At 34.1% G+C, this 24,745-nt stretch overlaps 1 protein-coding gene and 1 long non-coding RNA gene across 3 annotated transcripts in view; one reads left to right on the forward strand and one right to left on the reverse strand.

The window, feature by feature from the left end:
* LOC307186757 overlaps positions 1–24,745 on the forward strand; it is an 83,933-nt gene that overhangs the window by 42,348 nt on the left and 16,840 nt on the right. The window lies entirely within an intron of this gene.
* Positions 1–24,745, reverse strand: part of SAMSN1 (SAM domain, SH3 domain and nuclear localization signals 1) — a 135,986-nt gene that overhangs the window by 29,227 nt on the left and 82,014 nt on the right. The window contains exon 1 of one of the 2 annotated variants that reach the window (XM_079922282.1): positions 19,323–19,418. The exons of the other annotated variant lie outside the window; for it this stretch is intronic. Within the exon in view, the coding sequence (XP_079778408.1) occupies positions 19,323–19,379 (57 nt within the window). The 5' untranslated portion in view covers positions 19,380–19,418. Of the gene's footprint in view, positions 1–19,322; positions 19,419–24,745 lie in introns of those variants that run through there. 2 annotated transcript variants of the gene reach the window in all.

Consider the following 24,745-nt stretch of genomic DNA (forward strand, 5'->3'; position numbering starts at 1 on the left):
AGACTGGATTACTTTCTCACACCACATAAGAAAATAAACTCAAAATGGATTAAAGACTTAAATGTAAGTCCTGAAAACATAAAACTCCTAGACAAAGTCATAAGCAGTAGGTTCTTTGACATTGATCTTAGCAATATATTTTTTGGATATGTCTCCTCCTGCAAGGGAAACAAAAGCAAAAATAAATAAATGGGACTACATCAAACTAAAAAGCTTTTGCACAGCAAAGGGAATTATCAACAAAACAAAAGGCTGCCTACTGAATAGGAGGAGGTATTTGCAAATGATGTATCCAAATAGGGATTAATATTGGAAATATACAAAGAACTCATACAACTCAGCATCAAAAAAAGAAAAAAAAAAAAAAAAAACAATCCAACAACCCAATCAAAAAATGGGCAGAGGCCCTGAGTAGACATTTTTCCAAAGAAAACATACAGGTGGCCAACAGGCACATGAAAAGATGCTCAGCATCACTAATCATCAGGGAAATGCAAATCTAAACTACAATATCACTTCACACCTGTCAAATGACTATTATCAAAAGACAGCAAATAACAAGTGTTGGCAAGGATGGGGAGAAAAGGGGACTTTTGTACACTCTTGGTGGGAATGTAAACTGGTGTAGCCACAATGGAGAACAGTATGGAGGTTCCTCAAAAAATTAAAAAATAAAACTACCATACAATCCAGCAATTTCACTCTTGGGTATTAATGCAAAGAAAAAAAAACCACACTAATTCAAAAAGGTACTTGCCCCCCTTTGTTCATTGCAGCATTATTTACAATAACCAAGCTATGGAAGCAACCTAGGTGCACATCAATAAATGAATGGATAAAGAAGATGTGGTATACAAATACACACACACACACACACACATACACACACACACACCCCCCACACACAATGGAACAAAAAGGAACAAAATCTTGCCATTTGCAACAATGTGAATGGACCTAGAGAGTATTTTGTTAACTGAAATAAGTCAAACAGAGAAAGACAAATACTGTATGATTTCACTTGTATATGGAATCTGAAAAAAGGCAAACAAATGAACAACGTAATAAAACAGAAACAGTCATACATACAGAGAACAAACAGGTGATTGCCAGAGGGGAGGGGTTGGGGGATGAGAGAAATAAGTGAGGAAGATTAAGAGATACAGACTTCCAACTGAAAAATAAATGAGTCACAGGTATGAAATTGGGGAATATGGGAATAATAATGTAATATCATTGTATGGTGGCAAATGGTAACTAGACAGCATGTTGGTCATTTTGAAATATATAGAAAGATTAAATCATTATGTTGTGCCCCAGGAATTAACATAGTGTTGTAGGTCAATTATACTTCAAAAACAAACTCAGAAAAAGAGATCAGATGGTGGTTACTAGATTCAGGGGGTAGAGAGAGGGGGATTGGATGAAGGTAGTCAAAGGTACAAACTTCCAGTTGTAAGATAAGTAAGTACTAGGGATGTAATGTACAGCATGATAAATATAATTAATACTGCTGTATATTATATATGATTGTTAAAAGAGTAAATTGTAAGAGTTCCCATCACAAGGAAAAGATTTTTTAATCTTTATTTTATCTTATATCTATATGAGATGATGAATGTTCACTAAACTTAGTGTGATAATAATTTCATGATGGATGTAAGTCAGATCATTATGCGGTGCATGTTAAACTTATGTAGTACTGTATGCCAATTATATATCAATAAAACTGGAAGGAAAAAATTTTTAATTTTAACCTGTTTTCAGTATTCACACCATTGTTAATGATATCGATATATATAAATGCAAATGTTGAGAGACAATGAAAATAAGTAACGATGTTAATGACATTTGAAGTCAAAATTCTCAGTCTATATTCTCAAATTTTTCATTTTGTCATACCATAAAGTAGGTAAGCTTTCAAAGACTACTAGGGCCATGCCAAAACGACACAAGGGCCATATTAAAAGATTGTCACTAGGGTAAATTGTATCCAAATATGGGACAATTTTAGTAAAAGGAAGAATAATAACTGAGCTACACTGAAATACATCTAATATATCAAAATTCATGAGTTCATAATGATACTAAGAAGAAAAATATCAGTTGTCACCTTTGGAAATGTTACAGCCATATTATGAAAACTGGCAAATAAAGGGAAAAACAAACATTTAATCTGTCCTTCTTGTATAAAACATATTTGAGAGTAAATAAATATTTAATAAAGGAAAATTTTTCTTTCCATGTATATGTGTGATATATTCTAGCTAATCAATTAAGTGATGAAATTACCAAAGTACCATTTTGTAAGTCCCAAATGCAATAATGGATCTAGGCAACAATCATCAATGGCTACTCAAATCACAAAAAAGAATGAACCAGAATATGGGCTTCATAACGGAAGCACCTAATATCACCAATGAAATATTCTTTTTAAAAAAACCTGCAATCACACCAAGCTTCTGTATCTAACTACCAGATTACAAAAAATACAGAGACAGAGGAGCATCTTAAATGACATCAAAAAGATGAAGTCAACCAGAAAATTTTAGACAATGAGAAAATTTACAGCACAAATAACCTGGTTGCTTCAACTAATCAACAGAAAGAAATAAAAGAAGAGAGGGAAAGTATAAATTGAGAATCTTTAAGAGTTGTATCAACTAAATAAATACTGCAAAATCCATAGATCTTATTTAGATATAAATCAAATAAACCACTGTAGCAAAACACATCCAGGAGACAACTGAGGAAATTTTAAAATAAGTAGCTAGATGATGATATTGAGGAAGTATTGTTATTTTTCATTTGTAATTCAAAATAATCTAGTGAGGGCAGGAAGTATGTGGGCATAAAGGAGACATGACTGGATGTTATTTAATGATTAACTGGGTGATGGATATATGGGGTAGATTGTACTACACTCTGAGTTTACATATGCTTGAAATTTTCCATAATAAAATGTTGGGTTAAAAAAAGAACCAAATGTACCTATATAAAAGTTAAAAATAATTTACAAAGAGTTAATAAGGTGTAGGGCAGGGGGAAGCATATGGGAAAATTGTAACTTCCTCAATCTTGCTGTGATCCTGAAGCTGTTCTTAAAAAATTAGTCTTAAAAAAAAAAGGGTAAATGGTTGCACAACTTTCTAAGGAACTAATTTTTAAAGAGATCATTAACATTACTTAGGTCATGGTTGTTTAGAGGTATGGATGTATTTAAGGAGAAAATAAAGTTTTGCTTTCTAAATTTATTTTAGTACAACTAACTTTCCGATATAAATGTATTTTACTAGACTACCTTTTGAAGACTATCTGGTTATGTGGTACAGTTACCCTCTTCCACATAGCCTACTTGGCTTCCACAAAAATAGGGCTGAATAACTGGCATTTGGGTTGTTTGGACTCATTCGTGTGTGTGTGTCCCTACGCAATGCAAAGAACTTAAGAAAGGATTCTTTTTGGTTCGTCACATTTCTTCTCTAGTTTTGTATAATTCTAATTATTACAGAATGTCTATTCATTATATAAAGCTAGCAGGATTCTTGGAAATCATATAGTCCCTCTCAATGAGGAAACTGTTATAGGAACAAAAACTTGCAAAAAAAATCCCCCCCCCCTTTTTTTTTCAATTCTCCACCCTGCTGTACTCTCCACTATGTCATTGCATTACAAAGTTTTGATCCTGTTTTCCATTTTCAAAGAAACTTGCTATTTAAGCGGGATGAAAAATATGTAAAGTTAGCTTGATATATAGAATAGAACTGAGTAGGTTTCTTAAAACAATGACCATCCTAAATTTATCAACATGAAGGAGAATTAGGGAGTCTCTTTTTTTTTTGGAACGTAAATCAACCTTTTGACCAAAACCAAAAGAATTGAACCCTTATTTTCATTTTTTAACCACTCTCCAGCTTCTGGGATCTTCAAGTAAAATCTTATCTCCATCCAGCATGACAATATTTGGGTAAGGCATCGGTGGAAAATTTCACAGTCTATTTCAAAGAAAAATTTGCATATATGAGTCAGACATCTGCAGTATTTTGAAATATACTGGCAAATTAAAAATCACACACACTCTGCCAATGAGTTCTCACATCATCTAAATATTGCACATAGAGCCTTCATTGGTAATATGCTCTTAAAGTTCAGAATTCTGTTTCAGCACGTGCTTGTATGAATATTCTATAATAATGGTATGCTAAATCTCAATAAGCTTGTCAGCCTTTATCCAAAGGCATTTGAGGATTTAATTGTTCTAACTAACTCAGGTGCTGAGATCTTTTGAAGAGTATGAAACAAATTTAACTCACTTAAAATAATCTATGAGGATTGACTCAGTGTTAAATAATTACACTATCATGTGGCGCTGATGGAAGACAGTTGTTTGGGCGTCAGGGAGCTGAAGGCTGAAAGACAAGCAGCGTGTGAAATAAGGCCTTCAACACTAACATTTTAACCTTGGGTAAAGGCAACTCAGTACTCAAATATGTATCAATGCTCTAAATATTTTTAATGTACATCTGGACTCTTAGAACAAAAGTTAGTCTACTTGATCTCTCTGTTTCAGTATCTTTCCTATCAACTGCACGCTATCTAAAGGAAGTGCAGATTCTGACTCCACCACAGCGTTTTAAAAAGTTGTGTCAAAATTTCCATGCTAAAGCTTTCCTTTCAGAAGTTGATGTGCCAAGAGATGTTTTCTGTAAATTGAAACTACCTCAAAGAAAATTACCTAAAGGAAAGAAAACTAGAACTAAAAAAAATCAATGCAGAATGAGCCATACCTGTAAAAGAGTTATTATTTAATGTAACAAAAATAAGTTTTATGAGTGAAAAAGATTCAAACATTGAGAATTCTCAATTGCACTGCTGCATTACTTACTTATTACCATATCTCATGATTTACATTACATTCACTGACTATAAGTATGCTGCACTTTTAGGAATTGAATAAAAATTAAGATATTCTATTTTAGCTGGAAAGAATTTTTAAAATAAATAATACTGATATGTCTTAAATATCTTTTTTTCAGGTAAAAAGCATAATGCAACCAAAGTTCAGTCACTTGATATTACTAGGTATCAACTCTTACAAAATCCTATTAAAAAGGAAATGCAAAACTTTAAAAAATGTGACCATGATCAGGCTATCTTGAACCTCTCAGCTTCTTGTTTTACCTATTGTAAAACTTCTGCTGGCTTACTCAGTCCTGTATTATTATTATAGCACTGACTTTCTATTCCTTCTCTCTCTTTTTCTAACTACTAAACTAAACAAGTATACTAAGTGGTCCCTCTTGATCCTCCTGGAATTGTTTCATTATACCATCCTTCCTTGAAATCTTCAAGAATTCCCTTAGGGAACCCAATTTTGCAGCTTCTCTAATTTACAGTAGCTTCTCTGCCTGCCTTCAGGCTGGAAGGCGTATATGCCAACAAAAATCTCTCTCTGCTTATGGCCTCTTACCCCTGAGGATCTGTTTTGATCATGCCTTCTGAACCTTCCACCTGCACTGTTGGAAACCGGTATTTGCTCACTGCTGTCTTTGGGGAGTTTGGACACATAATGCAAAATGTAATATATTTACCACACACACATTCTTTCAGCCTTCACATCTGCTCAATTCTTTTCCCAAATCTCTGTTGTAGGCATTTATCTTCATTACCGCTATGCAACTATGTGCTTATAACCCCATTCCTGAGTCAACGAAATAACAACTTTCAGCTCTTTAGTTCCCAAATTCTTGCCTCTCCAGTCATCTAAAGACGTCACAACACTGGACTCCTTTCCCTAAAATACCAATTCTCATCATTCCATTCATCTTCTCAAAATGTAAAGCTTGCTCCACATTGGTTTCTTGGCCCCTGAGAGCTTGCTTTATGCCGAGTGATTTATCTATAATTATTTCATTAAACAAATACAACCCCCCTCTGAGATGGTTATTGATTCCTTCAGTTTACAGATGAGGAAAACTGAGGCTCAGAGAGTTTAAGTGACTCTTCTTTAGTTAACAAAATGAAGTCCAAACTTAGCATGCTGCACATTCATGATTCCCCATGGATTCAGGTAGTGCTGGTCAATCTGATTAAGCAGAACTTCTGACACTTCTTGCTGGCCAGTATGGACACACTCGTTTATGTTTCTAAGCTGTTGCTCACGCTGTTTTTCTCTCAAGGAAAGTTCTTCCGCTCTTCTTCCTCCTACTCAAATCCAGCCCATTCTTCAAGGGCAGGATCAAGTCCTACCTTGTCTATGAGACCACTTGCCGACACCTCATCATTTTAGCACACATTGATTGCCACCAATCTCAAGCGATGTAGGCCTATAGAAAAAATCCTACAGTTGGGAGCCTTGGGAAAATCACAACAGATGACAAATCCCACATATTTCTCTTCAAGTTAAATGACAAAAACCATACATTTCACAGTTACACAAAAGCAAATTATAACTTAGTCACGTTATAGTCAAAGAAAACAATTTGCTGATGTTTACTTAAGGAGCATAATGTTTTACATTATGCAATTCAGTGTAAATATACTAAGGGGCTTCTATGGCTAAACTTTGTGCTTGGGATCAGGGCTGTCTGTATGAATAAGAATCCATCCTGGAGGAATTTACACTCTATTGGTGGCATCAATCACAGAATTCCAATCTATAAGAGCTAAATAGAGCCATATTCAGATGAATGGTATACAAATATAGAAGCAATTCCTAAAAGCAGACTATATTTACACACACAATAAATTAAAAATGTATACTAGATGTCAGCTTGGAAATTTATATTCATCATTATTTATACTTGTACTGACTACTTAATACATGAAAGGCATTTTGTATGCATATGTCTATATCTATATTATTGATAGTCTAAAGAAAGACAGTAAAATGATCACAGATTTTGGACATGAAATTAGCTGAAATCAATACAATTTGAATTTGCTTAACCATCTTCAAAAATTATTTACTGTAAGAGATTGTGTAGTTATTGACTGAGGGACTACTTAGAAATTGCCAAATCTAAAGAGGATAATTGCTAAAATGATGATTAAAGTAATAAAAATACAATGAACCACACACTGTGTATTAAAAGGAGCACTGGATGACAAAAAAATGTGTCTTAATAATTATCTCCCGGGGCTTCCCTGGTGGCGCAGTGGTTGAGAGTCCGCCTGCCGATGCAGGGGACACAGGTTCGTGCCCCGGTCCAGGAACATCCCACATGCTGCGGAGCGGCTGGGCCCGTGAGCCATGGCCGCTGCGCCTGCACATCTGGAGCCTGTGCTCCGCAACGGGAGAGGCCACAACAATGAGGCCCGAGTACCGCAAAAAAAAAAAAAAAAAAAAAAAAAAAAAAAAAAAAATATATATATATATATATATATATATATATATATATATATATATATATATATATATCTCCCGAACTCTTCAAGGGAGAGAAAGAAAGATTGTTTCTAGTGAACATAATCATTTGGGGGCACTAGAAAAGTGTTGTGTATTCACAAGAATATATCACTAGGATTTCCCATTGTCTGGATGGACTATCTTTCGAAACCAGAATAAGTGGAACTTTTCAATTCTTTGCACCAGCATGGATGGGTTGTTAAGACCTTCATGGAGAGCTGTGTTGAAAAGCGTTCCAATGCCACTTTCGGGCTGAGAGTTAGAGATCATGATTAACCATGTCCACCAAGGTTACACAAGATGGTCTGTGTTTTAGGGAAGATGGTGGGGAGGGGAATGAGGAATTACAGGTAACATACTTTATGCATTTACCATACCTATTCAATGATAAGTGATTTCTGTGAGCAAATTTCCATTACTAATTTTGTTTCCTAGGCACCTTGATAGAGAGAATGCAGTATGAAAAATGGATGATTCAGATTTCCAGTTACAAGAAATATGTATAATCCTCCCATAAATTTAGAAATTAACTTTCTATTATGTACCTATTAGAGTTTTTCTACTTATAGCCAAATATTCAATAATATTTTAACTATAGTCACGACATTGTCAACTATTTTAATCCTATAATCTTCAAAAACAAATAAGTCTGCATAAGTAATTCTCCAGAGTAGCATATGGCTAACAAAAGAAGATAATATTGAATATCATGGTTAAGGAAGGCAGCAGTTATTTAGGAGAAGAATGACTTTGAAGTAGTAATCATAGCAGGCCTTACTACATTGATCATAATCTTAATGGTCAATGGGCTGGTTTTCTCAATAAAGGCCATAATCTACTATTTGTTCTACCTACTAATGAAATTATATCATATGTATTATGCATAGTATCATTAATCTAAAAGACAAACTATTAAAGAAATGAAAGAGAGGTTATGCCTATTCAACTTTATCATCAAAGAGATTTGTAAAAAGCAAGAGTAACTTTTTATCATCTAAATTAAACTGAACATTCTCATTCAGGTTTTAGATTTAAGCCTTTTCTCCTTTTCAGTAGTCAGAGAGAGAAAAAGTCTTGAAAATTTTTTCTTAGTTGACATGTGGTAGAAGAATGTACAGTACCTTTAAGTCCATGAAGATACTTATTCACGTACTTAGTAGTTGAGTATGTTGACTCAAACTTTAGGATCTTGAGAAATTTCCTAACCAAGTTTACCAGTCAAATGTTTCTACCACTAAATCCAATTACTCCAGTTTTAAAAATAAAATAAAATCTTCACAAAGAGGCCAGCATTCATAGTACCCATTGCTTTGAAATCTTAGTTAAATAAAGGAGTGAAAATAAAGTTGGGAAAATAGAATCCATTTAATACACTTTCCCATCAAATTCTCTGGAACAAAAACTCTCCTTTACCTCCGTTAGTCTGCAATGTGCACCACATTCACTTGGTCTCTGGGTACATAATGACCTCTAACATTCTCCCCAAGGGATGGTCCAGTCATGCAGTGATCTCCTTGAACACAGGTAATGACAAACAACAAGCTAATTCTCAAAAAGGTTTTTTTTTTAAAGTCATTTTTACTACTTTTAAATGAGTGTGTTTGATGCATGATTTTGGTCCCCCTGATTAATGGTCACCGCCAGCCCAGCTTCTGGAATTGTAATGTTTCTGTGAGCTTCCCTCCAGCAGAGCTCGACCATTAATCCAGTGGCATATGTCAGCTCAGCAGAGCAAGGTCACTCTTCTGCTTCAAGGGGAACCTTTTTAGAAATAATAAAACTGACAGAAAGTTCTTTTTTGCATGTTTTATGCCACCTGAGGTTGAGTGCTGCAGTTAATATCATAAAGCTTATAAACATTCCCATCTCAGGCAGCACCCGCTGACACTATGCTTAGGAATTTAAACTATTTTTTCTTAGTAAGAACAGACATGTTTATGTGGGGTAAATATACAGTATGTAATCCTGAACAAGGAAAGAATAAGTAGAAAAAAAATAGTTGTAAGTTCATGCTAGGATATTTGGAAGAGATGTTTGGGTTCTATAACTTCTTCATTGTCAATTACATCTATTTTCCTTTCATTGTATTTGGATTTGGCTCTAAAAATATTTTAGTCTATTGAGGAGTTAATAGTGGTTTGAAATCTAATAGTAGTGGTAGAAATGAACTCAGTTTACGACAATTCCTAAACCTACAATATATGTCTGATAATTGTAGAACATTTATCTTTGAAGGAATTTTATTTTTAAAATTATGAACCTTTGTTTCATTGGTAATGGGTACTTTAAAATTGGTAAATAATTATAGTGAGATATTCATAAGCTTAAAGTAATTTGAAATTTGTAGATGGCTTAGTTTAGAAAAGATGGTGGCTGTATAATAACTCACAATATAAAGAATATATACCCATAAGCATTACAAAATTTATATATCAAATTATTTATTATTACTGTTAATTAAAAAATCAAAGTTGCCAGGCTAAAACCATGTGAATATTCAGAAAAAATTTTAATCAAATATTCAGACCAATGTCATATCACTATATATTATGATATTGATATAAGGTAAATCTGTCTTGAATCTTATTCCAGGAATTTAAATTGTTAACATTATGAAAAACATAGAAAAGAAACTTCATTGTTTAGCTGTCTTTATTTTATGAATATAGAGAAAAGGTGGGGTCAGGTGGCAACTTAAGCCAGTCTTTCCAAGAAGCCAGTTCCTTGGTTGGGTCTCCATGTCCAATGTCAAGCCCTCACATTGACAGGTACAAGAACTTTATTTTTCAAGCTTGCAGAACTAAACAACTCCAAGGGGGACTGACTCATAAACTAAACTGTTAGGCTACCAAAAATGGCAATACCAAGTATTGGTTAGGTATGAGAAATTCAACTGCCAAGAAGAATGCATATTCTTGTTGACTGATCAAAGAAATGTCTCCCCTAGAGACATGGGATGCAAAGTCATTGCTGGAAGTTTGTTTGATTAGTATAGTAGAGTCACAGAAAAGTGAATTAGGTTGTATTAAAGGCTAGAGACACGAAGTTATAATAGCCTGAACTTAGTTCACCTAAGTGAGCAAGTCTGCTGAGCCTAATGGAATATTTGCTTTTGTTGATACAGATTGTTCTGCAGACTCAATGGCAAATTTCTACTCTCCACCTCCTTTCTAACCTCCCTGAAAGCAACTCTTTGCAAATGCTGTTTTTTTTTCCTTCAGACAGATTACATTACAATTTTTGATTATTGTTTTGTCTCATTACATTCTAAGAATGGTTACTTTGTTTTATATGGGTGTTGCCCAGATCTTTATCAGTGACACATTTACAAACTATGTCTTGGAGTAGAGTACTACTTTAGATGACTCATATTATCCATTAGTCATTACACAAGTATTGTGCATATGTTGAGGAAACACGACTATGTTCCATATTATAAATATTTTTGATGGTAGCCAAAGTGTAATAGAGGGCACATGGAGTCTGAAAGTTAGACAGAGTTCAATACCCTTTGTTCCCCCCCCAAAATTGCAGGGATACAAATATGAATTAGATGCATCCCCTGTTCTTGATGGTAACTCCATTTGGGAGGACATATTAGAATAAACTATGCTAAAAGAAACAATAGAGGTATTGAACAAGTACTATTAAACTAGAAAGGAGGGAGAGATTATTAATCAAACATGTACCATGTGCTAGGGAATTTACATATGGTAATTAACTTAATTCTCACATCAATCCTATGTGACGTGCCTTAACATATCCCCTTCTTCAGATAAGCACAAGAAACTCAAAAGATGTTTAACAAAATGTTCAACATCTCATAGTTAACAAATATCAAAATAAGACCTCAAACCCAATCTATAAGACTTTAGTTCATATTTCCTCCTGCTCTGCCAGAATGCCCTCTAATGCACTGCCTTGGGTTAACTGGTGGAGGCTTTCTTGAGGGAATGAGAGTCCAGTGAGGTATTAAAAAATAAGTTCATGAATTGAGAAAAATGGGCAAAGGTATTCTAGGGTAAGAGAGGCACAAACAGGAAAGAATGAGAGTGATCAGAGCCACTGAAAGCTGAGAGTTGGATACACAAAGAGAGACACCAGGTTATGTGCACAGAGGGGCAACAAAGTTAAAGGGCAGCAAGTGGTGGCCAACTGCCAGCCAGAAAGAAGCCTAGACAGATCCTTCCCTATGGCCCTCAAAGGAAACCAATTCTGCCGCATCTTGATCTTGGACTTCCAAACACCAGAACTGTGAGAAAATAAATTTCTGTTCTCTATGCCACTGAGTCTATGGTATTTTGTTACAGAAGCCCTAGAAAACTAATACAGACTTAGGTGAAAACTTCCAAAACTCTTTAAGTGAGGGGAGAAAGGGGACATGGCCAGCTGTGTTGACAAATGGCTCTCTATGTATAGAAGAATCATTTTGTCTACCACCAGAGACAGCTTAAAACCCTCTTCTATTCTTATTAATCAATTCTTAATGGAGGACATTTTTGTTCTCTACTAAGAAGCTAATTATGAATGTCTTGTTTCCAAAAGTTCACCTAAGTCCTTAACACTAGAAAGGAAGAGAAATGGATCAGTTTGGGAATGCTAAATTTGGAAACACAGCTATGTAGAGTATGGACTTAATTCCATTATTAAAAAGAAACCACACAATCTGCAGGGATAATGAAGCCATTTATCTCCTAAGCAAGGTAAGGAAAGTTTAAAGAGATAAGTGTGTCATTAAATTGATTTTTAACAAATCCAGTGCATTGGTAGTCAAGGTAATGACTTTATACCTTCCTATAGGATGTAATACCCACATTTACAAGGGGAGTCTACACTTCTGTCATTTCTCTCAAACCATTTGTCTCCAGAACTTTCTATGTATCATCTGGGCACTGTGTTTTTTTCAGATATAGCCGTCTATTTGGTACTAACCCTTTGCTACTTGCTTGAAATAAAACTTGATTACAGATTCATGTTCTATAAAATGGGATGGCTAGAGTGAATTGATACTTTGTTTGAAGATAATTTTTCAAGGCTAAAATTATTTACCTCTTTCAAACAATTCAACAAGTTGAAATAAACAAATTATTAGTTCATCTATTCTGATTCAAGGTACCCCAGAAATGAAAATTAAATTCAATAGAAAATTGTATTTTGAAGAAAGAAGTAGAAACTTTTGGGAAGTGGCATATCAGTATGGGGGTAATTTTCTGGTGGCTGGGAGCAGAGGGATCAGGGCATTTCTCCTTGAAGTGTGGGCACCAGCTGGAAGAAAGAACAGTGCAGAGCAGGGGCAGCCTTTCTCTTTACCACCTTTAGAGCCCATGTGGTAAGTTCCTTTCTTATATATCTAGATGTATACAGTATGTACAAATAAATCCCAAATTCAACATCTTCTCAACATCCACCTGTCACTTCCCTTGTCTGAGCCACCATTATCTCTTTCCTAGTTTCTGTAATAGCTTCCTAAAGGGTCTCCTTTCCCTGCTTCCTCCCTCACTTTCTTCAGTGTATTTGAAACACAAAAGCAAGAATAAACCCACTAAATATAAGCCAGATCCTTCTCTTCCCTTCTCAAAGTCTTTTAATACTAGCTCAAATCCTTATAATGACCTAGAAGGCCCTCTACATCTCTGTGTGACTGCTCTTCCCCTTGTGTATTCTGATCCATTGTTTCTCAAACACACCAGGGACACTCCATATATACACTACTATGTATAAAATAGATAATTAATGAGAACCTACTGTATAGCTCAGAGAACTCTACTCAATGCTCTGTGGTGAATTAAATGGGAAGGAAATCCAAAACAGAGGGGCTATATGTATACGTGTAACTGATTCACTTTGCTGTACAGCAGAAACTAACACAACATTGTAAAGCAACTCTGCTCTAATAAAAATTAATTTAAGAAAAAAAAAAAAAAGGCTTTTGGTCTTGCTCATCCCTGGGCCTGGAGTAAGATTTCCTCAGCCAATCTCATGGCCAGCACTTCATTCCCTTCAGGTCCCTTTTTAAATGTCCCATTCTCACCAAGTCTTCCCTGGTTCTTTGTATTTCGTATTCTTCCTTTTCTTCTTAACACTTACCATCACTTAACCTACTCTGTATTTAACATATTCATCTTTTTTATTGTCTGTCACCCCCAGTAAATGTAAATCCTATGAGGCCAGGGGTCTTTGTTTTATTCACCACTGTATTCCCAGCATATGGTCTATATTGTTCATAGTAAGCACTCAGTAGATATCTATTGCTTTGAAGAATGAAGGAAGGAAGGAGTGAATTAACTTTTAAGTTCTTTGAAGAGATTAGTAGAAAAAAATATCTCCAGATTGGGAAACTTTAAACGTTATTGATGCTCAGGTACATTCTACATTAGGTAAATTAGAATATTGAAGAAGGAACCCAATCATCAGTATTTCTTAAAGCTCTTCAGTGATTCAAATGTGCAACCTAGGTTGAGAACCATCAATGTAGAAATCATTTCCAAACTTTAAAGTGCTCACAGAGCTCCTGGGTATCTCACTACAATGTATATTCTGAGTTAATAGGCCTGGGGTAGGCCAGAGAATCTGCATTTCTAACAAACTCCTGGAATGCCAGTGTTGCTAGTCTGTAGGACCACAATGAGTAGCAATACTTAGATCCATATTCAACTCAAACTTGGTGGCCCTGTAATACTTTTTACTGTGGTCTATACTCCATTTTCTTCTGTCTTATGTTATTTGTCTTTAGGTTTGCATTATAATTTACTTTAAATATTTCTTGGAAAACAAATATGACACAAATACTAACTAAATACAGAAGTGAAGAGAACCTTTAGAGAGATTTTTTAGGGGAACGGGGGGGGGTAATAACCCAAAGTAAAGATAAACATTTATTTATACCCACCATTTTTCTAATGGGAAAAGTAGATTCAAAATATTACTTACATTGTATATCACATACCTTACTTGGAATCACTTTGTTTGAAAAGCCAAAACATTCAACTGAAGAAACATAAATTAAAGTCTGAAAATTATACCCCAGATGATGACGCAAAAAGAAGTAGCAGGGGGGAAACCCACAGGTTTAGAAAAAGAAAAGCCGCCCGAATAATCTCAAATCAATTTTTTTGCTAGCCATGATATCTTGGACAAAATTTTTCACAGCTACAGTGCTGTTTTCTGTAAATTAGGTGGTGGAGGGAGTTCCATAAACCCCTTGTGCAAGTACTTGGCCTAAAGTAAGCACCGGTTCATATAAATACTTCTTCTCTTTTCTTATACCTGGTTAGATAAGAGTTAAAAATGTATCTTAACAGTCTTGATAGGAAAAGCAATGAAGAAAGCTCTTAAATGCCACAACTATGTGTCATCCTTGTCTAGGAGCATAAATTTGCACAGCGGGCAGTGCAGTGAAAACAACTCATAATCAACTCATCACCTCTCATCATTGCTAGGATCAAATGCAAATGGGAAAGAATGCCACTTCAGTCATTGCTAGTGAAAATTAGCATCTGTGACACTAATGGTGTCTCATTTAGTATGCACTTTAGATTTTAAAAAATGGTAAAAAAAAAACAAAGAAAAAACTATTTCCAGAGCTGCCATTATATCAGTGTTTCCCTTTAAAATAACAGTGGTATTTGAATCTCCTTTACTCAAAGAAAAACCTGAGTTAAGATTTATTAACACAGATCATTAATCCCAGCCAAATAAAGGTCAACCTGTTCCAATTACAGGAGCAGAGCTTCATTTGTGGTGTCTATTCCTTTTCTATTTTCAAAGTTTCTACCATATTCCCTAACCTGGAACAATGGTCTACTTGTTATGTAACAATGGGACTCTCTAGGGATTCTTGCACAACATTTACTTTATTGGAGTTTTTCTCAAAATAAAACTTAGAAATGATTTATAATTGTATTTACACACATGCATACAAACTTTCTTATGTACACACTAACAGTCTTGCTACCAAGAATAATGAAAATACATAGTACTAGTCAGTATTCATACTTGAACCAGGTTGCATACAGTAGAAGCAAGAAACTTCATTCACTTTCCAAATACTTATTAAGAGCTTACTACATTAAAGGTGTTATACTAGATTTAGGAGGGAAATACATGCGTTTAGCTATCGCAATACTAGGTCATGATTTTTTTTGACAATTTGAACATTTGAATGCTAATAAAGTTGTTCTTATTGTTGTTTTACAATTTTAAGTTTTAAAGCTTGGATGGACACCTGGAGGGATTTAATAGGTGGAATCCTGTCAGAGACAGGAATGGAGGACCTCTAAATTCCTTTCCACCTGACAGAGAGAGGCTCTTAAAAATATGCTCTCCCAGTTTTCCTTAAAATTTAGCTGGTGATTAAGACAGAAATAGAAATAGTATCTATGGTCCCTATGCTTGTAACGGTGGCATAATAATTAAGAACAGGAGTGCCGGAAATTGACATATGTATTTTATACAACAGAGTTTTATTTTTTATCTGTGCATCTTTGCTTAAGTTCATTAACCTTCTCTATGCCTTCTCATCTATAAGGCTAAATAAAAGTTATTCTCTCACAGAAATGTTACAAATATTAAATAAATTAATGTGCAAAGAGCTCTAAACACAGCCACTGGTACATCATAACCTCACAGTAAATATAGCAAACTAAAACATTTTAGTTGGAAAAAGAGTTAAGGAAAATTATGTTCTATAATTTAAAGATTTATTGAGTGTAATGAGATCATATCTTTTGCACTCTGCATACTAGATATGCTTATTTTTTTAATTCACAATCAGTAGTGGGCACTAGTGATGATGAGGTGAAAACAAAATTCAAAAAGGAAAGTACAGTACCTTGCAAGTATGTTAAGAAAGGCTATTTTTGATTGACTAATCTAAATGTAGAATACTTAATCATTTATCAAAAAGAAATTTATCCAATATCTTTCTTAATTTGGAATTTACTAATACGCCATAGAGAGTTCTGAGACATGAATTACAACAGTTTCCCTTATGGAATATTTCTGGTCTCTCCTTTTTAACCTACACTATGAATTTCTTATAATAAATATGAATGCTATTTGTCCTATTTATGAGCTATTTGAAGGAAAGAACCCATACCAAAAATGGAGAAACAGAGGAGAATAAAAGGTGAAAAAGAAAACATATTAATAAATTATAGATGGTAAAATGATATTTTAATGGGTTCTGATTTTTTTTGATTCATGGATATCTTTATTGATAAGTCTTGTGAATATAAGAAAATAATAAATTATTTTGTATACAGACTTATAAAATCTATTGCTACATTTTATATCCATGAATGTTTTGAACTTTCTTACAACCACAGGACATATTTAAAAATACTAATAAAAAAGTCCTTCTCCATTTACTTACTTTTTCAAATGAACAGTTTTGTAACTTTTATTTAAGGAATAACATTAGGTATAATATTCACTCACCATTTGAATTGGGTATTAGGTCACCTGAACTACAACCCACAGAAGTTAACATGAGCTGCATGACTAAATAATAGTCACCTCATTTTTAATGTTGTTGCTTCTTACCTACTTTAGCATTTCAGTTAAAAAGCAAGGAAATCTCTCTCAGAAATTTTGAAAGAGTATAGCACAAGGAATGTATGTTTCCAGGTCAAGAGATGTGAATGATTGTCTGGTATGTAGTCAATTAGTGTAGACGGTGATTCCCTACATTTCAGACTGATTTCTTGATGGTCCTATTCTATCTTTCTAGACACAGGCCCTATGTTCCCTTCTAGTAGATGAAGGGATTTGCAGTCCTCACTCTACTAGACATTTATTTGTAGGAATCTCTGCCATCTCTTAGGGATTTGGCTCTTTTCCCATAAAATACACAAAGAAAATTACCCAGTAAAATAAATGTGAATTAAAGCAAAGTTGTTTCTAACACATAATTATAATAATTGGAAAAATATCACCTCCATATTAAAAGGAAAGGATTTAGTTGATCTGGAAGGTATGAACATGTGAATATACATTCACATAGCTCTTTAAATTCATATAAAATGAAACCATCCATCTAAAGGAAACAGGAATTCATTCACAGCAAAAGTTAATGTTTCCAGTGTGACTATTTTCTGTGATATATTTTGTTACCAGATGTATATTTTATCAAATATATTTTTACATTTATGAATAAGTAAGTCAGTAAGATGAACAATATACCACTTCTATTACAATAGTTCCTACAATTAAGGCAAATGATGATCATAGACTAAAGTATCATTTTGAAAATTGTTCAATGACATAAATATGATAGTAGTTCACTACATAATAGAGTTTTTATGAGATACTCTAACTTTAAATTTTAAATACTTGGAGGGAAACCACTGCTTCATATTAATTTTTGTGATCTCCTTAAAACTTACTACTGTCAACTCAATATTGGTTGTGTTTAATCAAGCAAATTGTATGTAAAAATAATCTTGAACAGAAAGGTAAGTAATGCTTTTAAAAACTTTGTTGTATTCTTTGGGAAATGTTACCTTGAATTTTTATTTTATTAAGGAAAAAGAAATCATGCTATGTTATCCAGCTGTATTTTTGGTTTTTCTTTGCGGTACGCGGGCCTCTCACTGTTGTGGCCTCTCCTGTTGCGGAGCACAGGCTACGGACGCGCAGGCTCAGCGGCCATGGCTCACAGGCCCAGCCGCTCCGCGGCATGTGGGATCTTCCCGGACCGGGGCACGAACCCTTGTCCCCCGCATCGGCAGGTGGACTCTCAACCACTGCACCCCCAGGGAAGCCCCCAGCTGTATTTTTAACTAGAGATGCTTGCCTACCCTTTATCAGATTTTTGTGTCAGAAAGAATTAATATTGAAAATCATTTATTCTTAGTTTTCAAAGACTGGCAATCATTTATTTTCAGTTTTATTCAGAGAGGTTGTGTGGTAACTTGCAAAGAGTTATAAAACATAGACCATTGTTCAATGTCACAACAATTCAAAAGTTCACAATGAATTCCCAACTCCTTTCTCTCTGAATGGTGCCTAGCAAATAAAGGTCAATAATTGATAATAAATCAGTCCTCTAAAAAGACACCTGAACTCAGTTATTGTTTATTCACAAGCAGATTTAAATTGTTATTTACCTAAGAAACTCAAAAACTGTACAGGTTTTGGAAAACTTCTCTGACACCAATATTTCACAGATATTTTCTTTTATGTTATTAATGAAACTAATTTATAGTTCTACAATAGAATGTAAACTTTGTTATCTCATATCCTACTTTTTAAGTAGTAATTATTTTCAATACAAAGAGTAGGGTAACATTTCAAATAGAACCAATTTGTCAAATCTATAAATTTATGGGGTTTTGATGTTTCCCAAACACAACCCAGTCCTCTCTCTAGTAGTGAAGTTAGTTCAAGAGAGAGAGAGTAGAAAAAATAACCTCTACAACAAGCTATCATACTTTAGTCTGAAAAAATGAAAAAAATTAAATATTTAATCAAAACACCTCCATTTTACAACCTCATGATTAAATATATTATGAAGAGCTGAGAATGCATGAGATAAAATGCACTTGGTAGATTGTTAAATAGACCTTGACACCTTTATAGTTATTAAAAATGTACACCAAGATTTCATAATATCAGCCTTTCAAAAAGAGACCACCAAAATGATTTCCGTGAAGTTGACAATACAAGCTCAAAGTTCAGTTACAGATGTAAATAATCAAATATGCCCTATAAGATAAAATTACAGAGACAATAATTGTCAGGTATTATTTAACACCTAAACTTAACTTAGCAATTCAATTTTTTCCATATTTGCCATGAGGGATTCAACCCTATGGTTGAATTGATTTATGACTGACAGATAAGAACAATGTGTGTGCGTGTGTATTCTATTAAACATGTTGGTTTTGTCCGACTATGTATGAAATTACCTTACCTTTGGTTTTTGATGTTTCTCTTTCTCTGAAACATTGGATGGTTTTCTCTTCAGCATTTTGAATTCAGACTACTCCGAGTGAGTGCACTTTCTGTTGTTACAGAAACAACTGAAGACGGTCAGCAGTGTGTTATCTATGATGTAGAGCCACAGATAAGTTTGAGCCTAGTAACCTGCCACTTCCTCTTTTGGTCAGGATATGACTTCACATATACACGGGTGAAGTTTTTTTTGGTTTTTTTTTTAACGGTAATTCTTTGGTAACTCTTTAACGTTCTGTTCCTGCTGTATTCTACGAGGTAGATTCCTAAATCTCACATTTTGACATGCCTGCGTTTACAAGGACCATGAAGATTTCCAAATAAAACGCATTTTTTCAGTAGACACAAAAATAAAAATCTATAACACATTCCACAGGTAGAGGGAAGAAAACATCTGAGCCAATAAATGAAACAAAACTTGAAATGTGAGATTTTAGTATTTAAAAATGAAGAGAATACTCAAGGTAGTCAATTTTGCTTCCTAGGTAAACTTTATTGGAAGACATAATAAACTAGACTTTAAACAATACTAATCCTATTTAAAGCATGTATGCACATTAAAAAAAATAGAGTATGGATGAAATTCATATAAATAGGAATATGAATCCAGAATTAAATGATTATGCATATTGTTACTTTTGTAAAGTTCTGATTAATATGGAAATCAATTAAACAGTCCCTCAATTAACCAGATGTCCTTCTGCTACAAACTTCTTTGTCATATGCTGATAATTGCTGTTAGAGTGATGATCCAACGGATCAATGGTACCTTCAAATGAAGCATCCCAAGTCCTTATTTAACGGGCCTGGAAGAGAGCTAATAAGGCTTAGAAAGACTTTCCCTATCAAACTAAAGGGTTTAACATTTTTATTATAATGTCAAAACCAACATAGGAAGTAAAAGCAAGAAGTTCAAGATTTCTTATTAATTAGTGATTTACCAAAGGGAGACTGGTAAAATGTCTGAAATTCCACTTCTATTAAAACCGGCTTGTAAAGGAAATCAACTTAGATTTTGTTTATAAAACCCCTGGGGTGAAAAACAGTGGTATCATATTCTTAACGAGCAGCTTCTCTACAAATCAGCTGACTCTATTTCTCAGTCTTTCCTCATACCTCTAAGACCCTACTCTCTGAAACCCAGTTCTAGTTTCTAAATTTCACTGATTCATTTAACGAATATTAAATTGAGCGTCTGTTGTGTGCTGTCTGACAATATATCGAGCATCCTAACTAGCTAAAAATAGTTTATGTTCTATAGCAGAATGGAAGGAATACACTTGTCAAGATTATGGTTAATATGCTTCTTCTACTGGATATTAAGAGCGGAATTATATTTTTCAAGAATTATCAGGCTGGTATTTTCAAAATAATGACACAGAGGGTAACCAGGCTGGTATTTTCAAAATAATGACACAGAGGATAACACTAAAAAACCTGAGGACTCTGAGGTTGGGTAATTCCCTAGAAGTATGCTTCCTTTCAGACTTTCTGTTGGGGCTTAAGTTACGGCAGTGATCTAAGCAAAATTTTTTTCATTTCTTCAGAAATTGAAAGTCATGAAAAAAGTATTTCTTAACTGAAACATTTGCAACCTCTGTGGCCCCATTTCTTCACCTCTGAGTAGAAATTTAATTCAATTTTAGACTTCAGGCAATAACATGGGAATGATAATGTGCTAATCACATGTTAGGGTTTTGGTGAGAATAAAAGGAAATGCCAATAAAGAATGTACTTATTTAAGAAATGTTTTATGTCAAGAAATGTTCATGGATTTCAAACAGTTATGTTTGGGATAATGTTTGCTATAGATTGTATTTCTATAATCACAAGTAAAGAATAGAGAACACTCACATTCATGGTGACCACAGCTGGACTATATGCCGCTTTTAAAAGTATTGCACTCAAGCGGCTTGTAGAAAAATCTCAATTTATGATCTCTAGGCCTTTTTACCATCATTAATACTGTAAGAAATATTTAAAATGTAAATAAAGCTTGAAATTTTTTCCCTCAGAATTAAAGATGGGAAAAGCAATTTTCCAACTTTCTCTTCTACTCGAGAAAGATGTTTTCCAGAGATTAAAAACAGGTGTGACGTTTGAGGTGCTATTACAATCTGTATTAAACATATTGGTCCTCGGAAAATCTCAGGTGACAGAGTAGCAAATGCTGTGATCGATTATCTCCTATTCTGTGGAAGTCTGGTGCTATCAAGATATTTAATGAATGACCCAGAGTGATATAGCAAATTCTAAAGTCAAAGGTATATAGAACAGGAATGAGGTAGAAAGTCAGTATTGAGCACACAAATTCCCTGTCATGATGGAACCACGAAGCCACATGTTGCTTAAGACATGTTCTCAAACAGGGAAATTGCAAAAGAGCAAAGTCTCATTGCTTTGTTTTCACACATTACCTTAATGGTCTTAACACAGGCAAGGTGAAAAAAGGCTGGGACTTCGTGGCATATATGTCGGTTACAATTTCTGCATCATAGTGGGTAAGGCAACATTTTAAAGAAATTGCAAACAAATGACAGCTATTGGGGTGTATTTTATGAGAAAGTAAAGTGAGACATAAAAGAGTTGTTTCAGCAGTCCAATAAATATTTATTGATAGTTTGCTATCCAAATTCAAATCACAGATTAATTCCTGTCAGCAGAAAGAGAATGCATTGTTCATAGGGACAACAAGTCCCAGAAACTCTGCAATTGCTATTTCTCACTGTAAATTTTAAAAATACTATGGTGGTTAATCAGAGTGTATCCCAAAAAGGATCCCCTCTTGGTGTGCTGCAAACATTATGCTTCTGTTAGAGGAGAGCTGCTGGTGAGGCCCTAGATATCTTGGGAAGTCTCTTGGGAGAGAACCTGGCCTTGTGACATTATTTCTTATTTAAATTTCTAAAGAGATAATGTGGCACATTACCTCACTATCTTAGTTGTAGAAGAAACAGAGAATTGAGATAAATAAAAAGGACCAACAGTCTAAGATGAATGGTGAACCTAAAGAATCATACAGGAAGAAACTCTTTTGAAACAGAGGAAGAACTTCTTAGATCACATCTATGCATGGCAAGATGTTTGAAAACAACATAAGAGAAGACTTAGTAAACAAAAAATGAGGTGTCCCAGTTCATCACTGAATAAAACAATTAGGGGATCTAAGTTTAAAATATATGCAACTTACTCAGATTATTTCAACAAATTATAAATATATACTTTCTAAGTGGTTGCCATAATAAGTAATGATAAAACAAAATTTCATACATTCATGATTAAAAATTTAATATTCATGACGTCTTCTTATTCTCAGAGTTAATAATAATAATGATGACTATTAATTTTGAGTGCTTATTATATGCCTTGCATTGTGCTTTACTCATATTTCCCATGTAATCCTCAAAAAATCTCCATAAGCTGGTACTAACATTGTCATCCTCAACTTCCAGGTGAGGTTAGGTAATGTGCCCAGTTTGCACAGCTAGGAAGTGGTGGAGTCAAGGTTCAATCCAAAAATCTCAGCTCATAAACATCACTCTATACCATAGTTATGCCTAAGGACCTGACATAAAATGGGAGTGATTTATTTAGGGGTTAAGGTCTGGAATGGTTAGGGGTTAAGACTGGGGAGAGGGAAGGTAATGCTGAGCTATTGGTTGGAAAGAGTGTTTCAATCAGTAGGTGTGTATAAAAATATCAAACCAGTAAGTGTGTAACTATCTAGAACCATATTCTTTAATTAAGACTCAATACCACATAGACAAAACTGCTACCTCTTCAATTTTCTTCTCCCACCCAGGCTACCTTGTTGTGACTCTGAGTAAAGAGTCCAGATCTTCTCAAAGCAATCTTTAAAATCATTTTTTCTAATTTCACGCTTATAAAAATCAGGGTTGGAGCACAGATTAGATTTGTCTACATGATATGAAATTCCCTAGGTTCTGAAGTTCCCTGCTGATGGCTTTTGATAAAGCATCCATCTATGAATTGATATTATCTCTGAAGTTACTACCATAAGCATATTCTATTTTCTCCTTGATCTGGAGCTATAGCTCCCCAATTTATGTTTCTAAAAAATATTTATTATTCTCTTAACCTTTGACTTTTAATCTTACAATCTTTGCTTGCCTCAATGTCACACCCAAATTATAGTTATAATCTTCTCATTTCTATAATATGTTTCCCTTTTACACTTCTAAATGTCATTTAACATCTTGTAAAAACTGAAAGGTTTACCCTAAAAACTTAAAAAACAGTAGCTCCCTGTGACATCCGTTTATACACCCAGAGTTCTTATTTCAATTCTTTGTTTTATCCATCCAGTATTAAAACCATTTTTCTCATTGGTTAAATTCATTTTTCTACATGATAGGCCCACACTTTCTTGATTTATGTATTAGACGTTGTCTATTGATTCCTGTTTTTGTCCTTGAGGATTTTGTACTCCTTTCACTTCCCTACTCTCTTATAATTATTTAGTTAAATCATTACTTATTGTTATTTTATAAATATTGTTCATGGATAAGTAAAATTATGTTTATTGCTTTGTGTTCCCTTGCTGTTTATTTTTGGAGTTCATAATTGCTAACATATCCCAAATAAATGCCCCCAACAAATTTATCAACTGATTTTTTTTGAACATTTAAGTTCAGTCACCATACTTATAATTTTAAATGCTCAAACATTTCAAATTTAGTTTTTCCTGGTTTCAGTGGGGTGTGATTAATCTCTAAGTATGCTTAAATGGAAATTCTCAATCACCTCTTGGTTTGGATCCTCTTTGACCTGAATCTCACATTATCTTTTTTGTCTATTCTTTCATTTGCAGAAACACACCTCCCTAATGGAAATGTTTTAGGACCTTGTAGATCCTTAACATTTGAATGCTATCTTGACTTGGAATTCTAACTTTATTCTTCTGCAGAATTTAGACAGCCTCTCCATTGTCTTCTAGCTTCCAAAGTTTTTGTTGAGAAGACAAATGACATTGGAGAGAAAGAAAAAAAATATATATATATATACACATGTATATATATATACATATATATATATGTATATATATATTCCTTTTATCCTTGATATGTCCTAAAATGTCATATTGTGTCTTGATATAGTTTATTTTTTCTTTCCCTGCACTGCTCTCTCAATGGCTCTTCAAACTGGAAACACACAACCTTAAGGTCTGTTTCTTTAATAAATTCTTCATCTCTTTCTCTGTTCTCTTTTTCTGGAAATCTTATTAGTATAGTGTTAGACACCCCAACTGTATTATATTTCTCTGTTTTCTTCTTCTCCTCCCCCTCCTCCTCCTTCTCCTTCTTCTTTTCCTCCTTGTTCTTCTTCCCCTTCTCCTTCCCCTTCTTCATTTTTTCTTTTAAC

This window comes from Stenella coeruleoalba (genome assembly GCF_951394435.1).
Source record: "Stenella coeruleoalba genome assembly, chromosome: 5".
Classification (NCBI taxonomy): domain Eukaryota; kingdom Metazoa; phylum Chordata; class Mammalia; order Artiodactyla; family Delphinidae; genus Stenella; species Stenella coeruleoalba.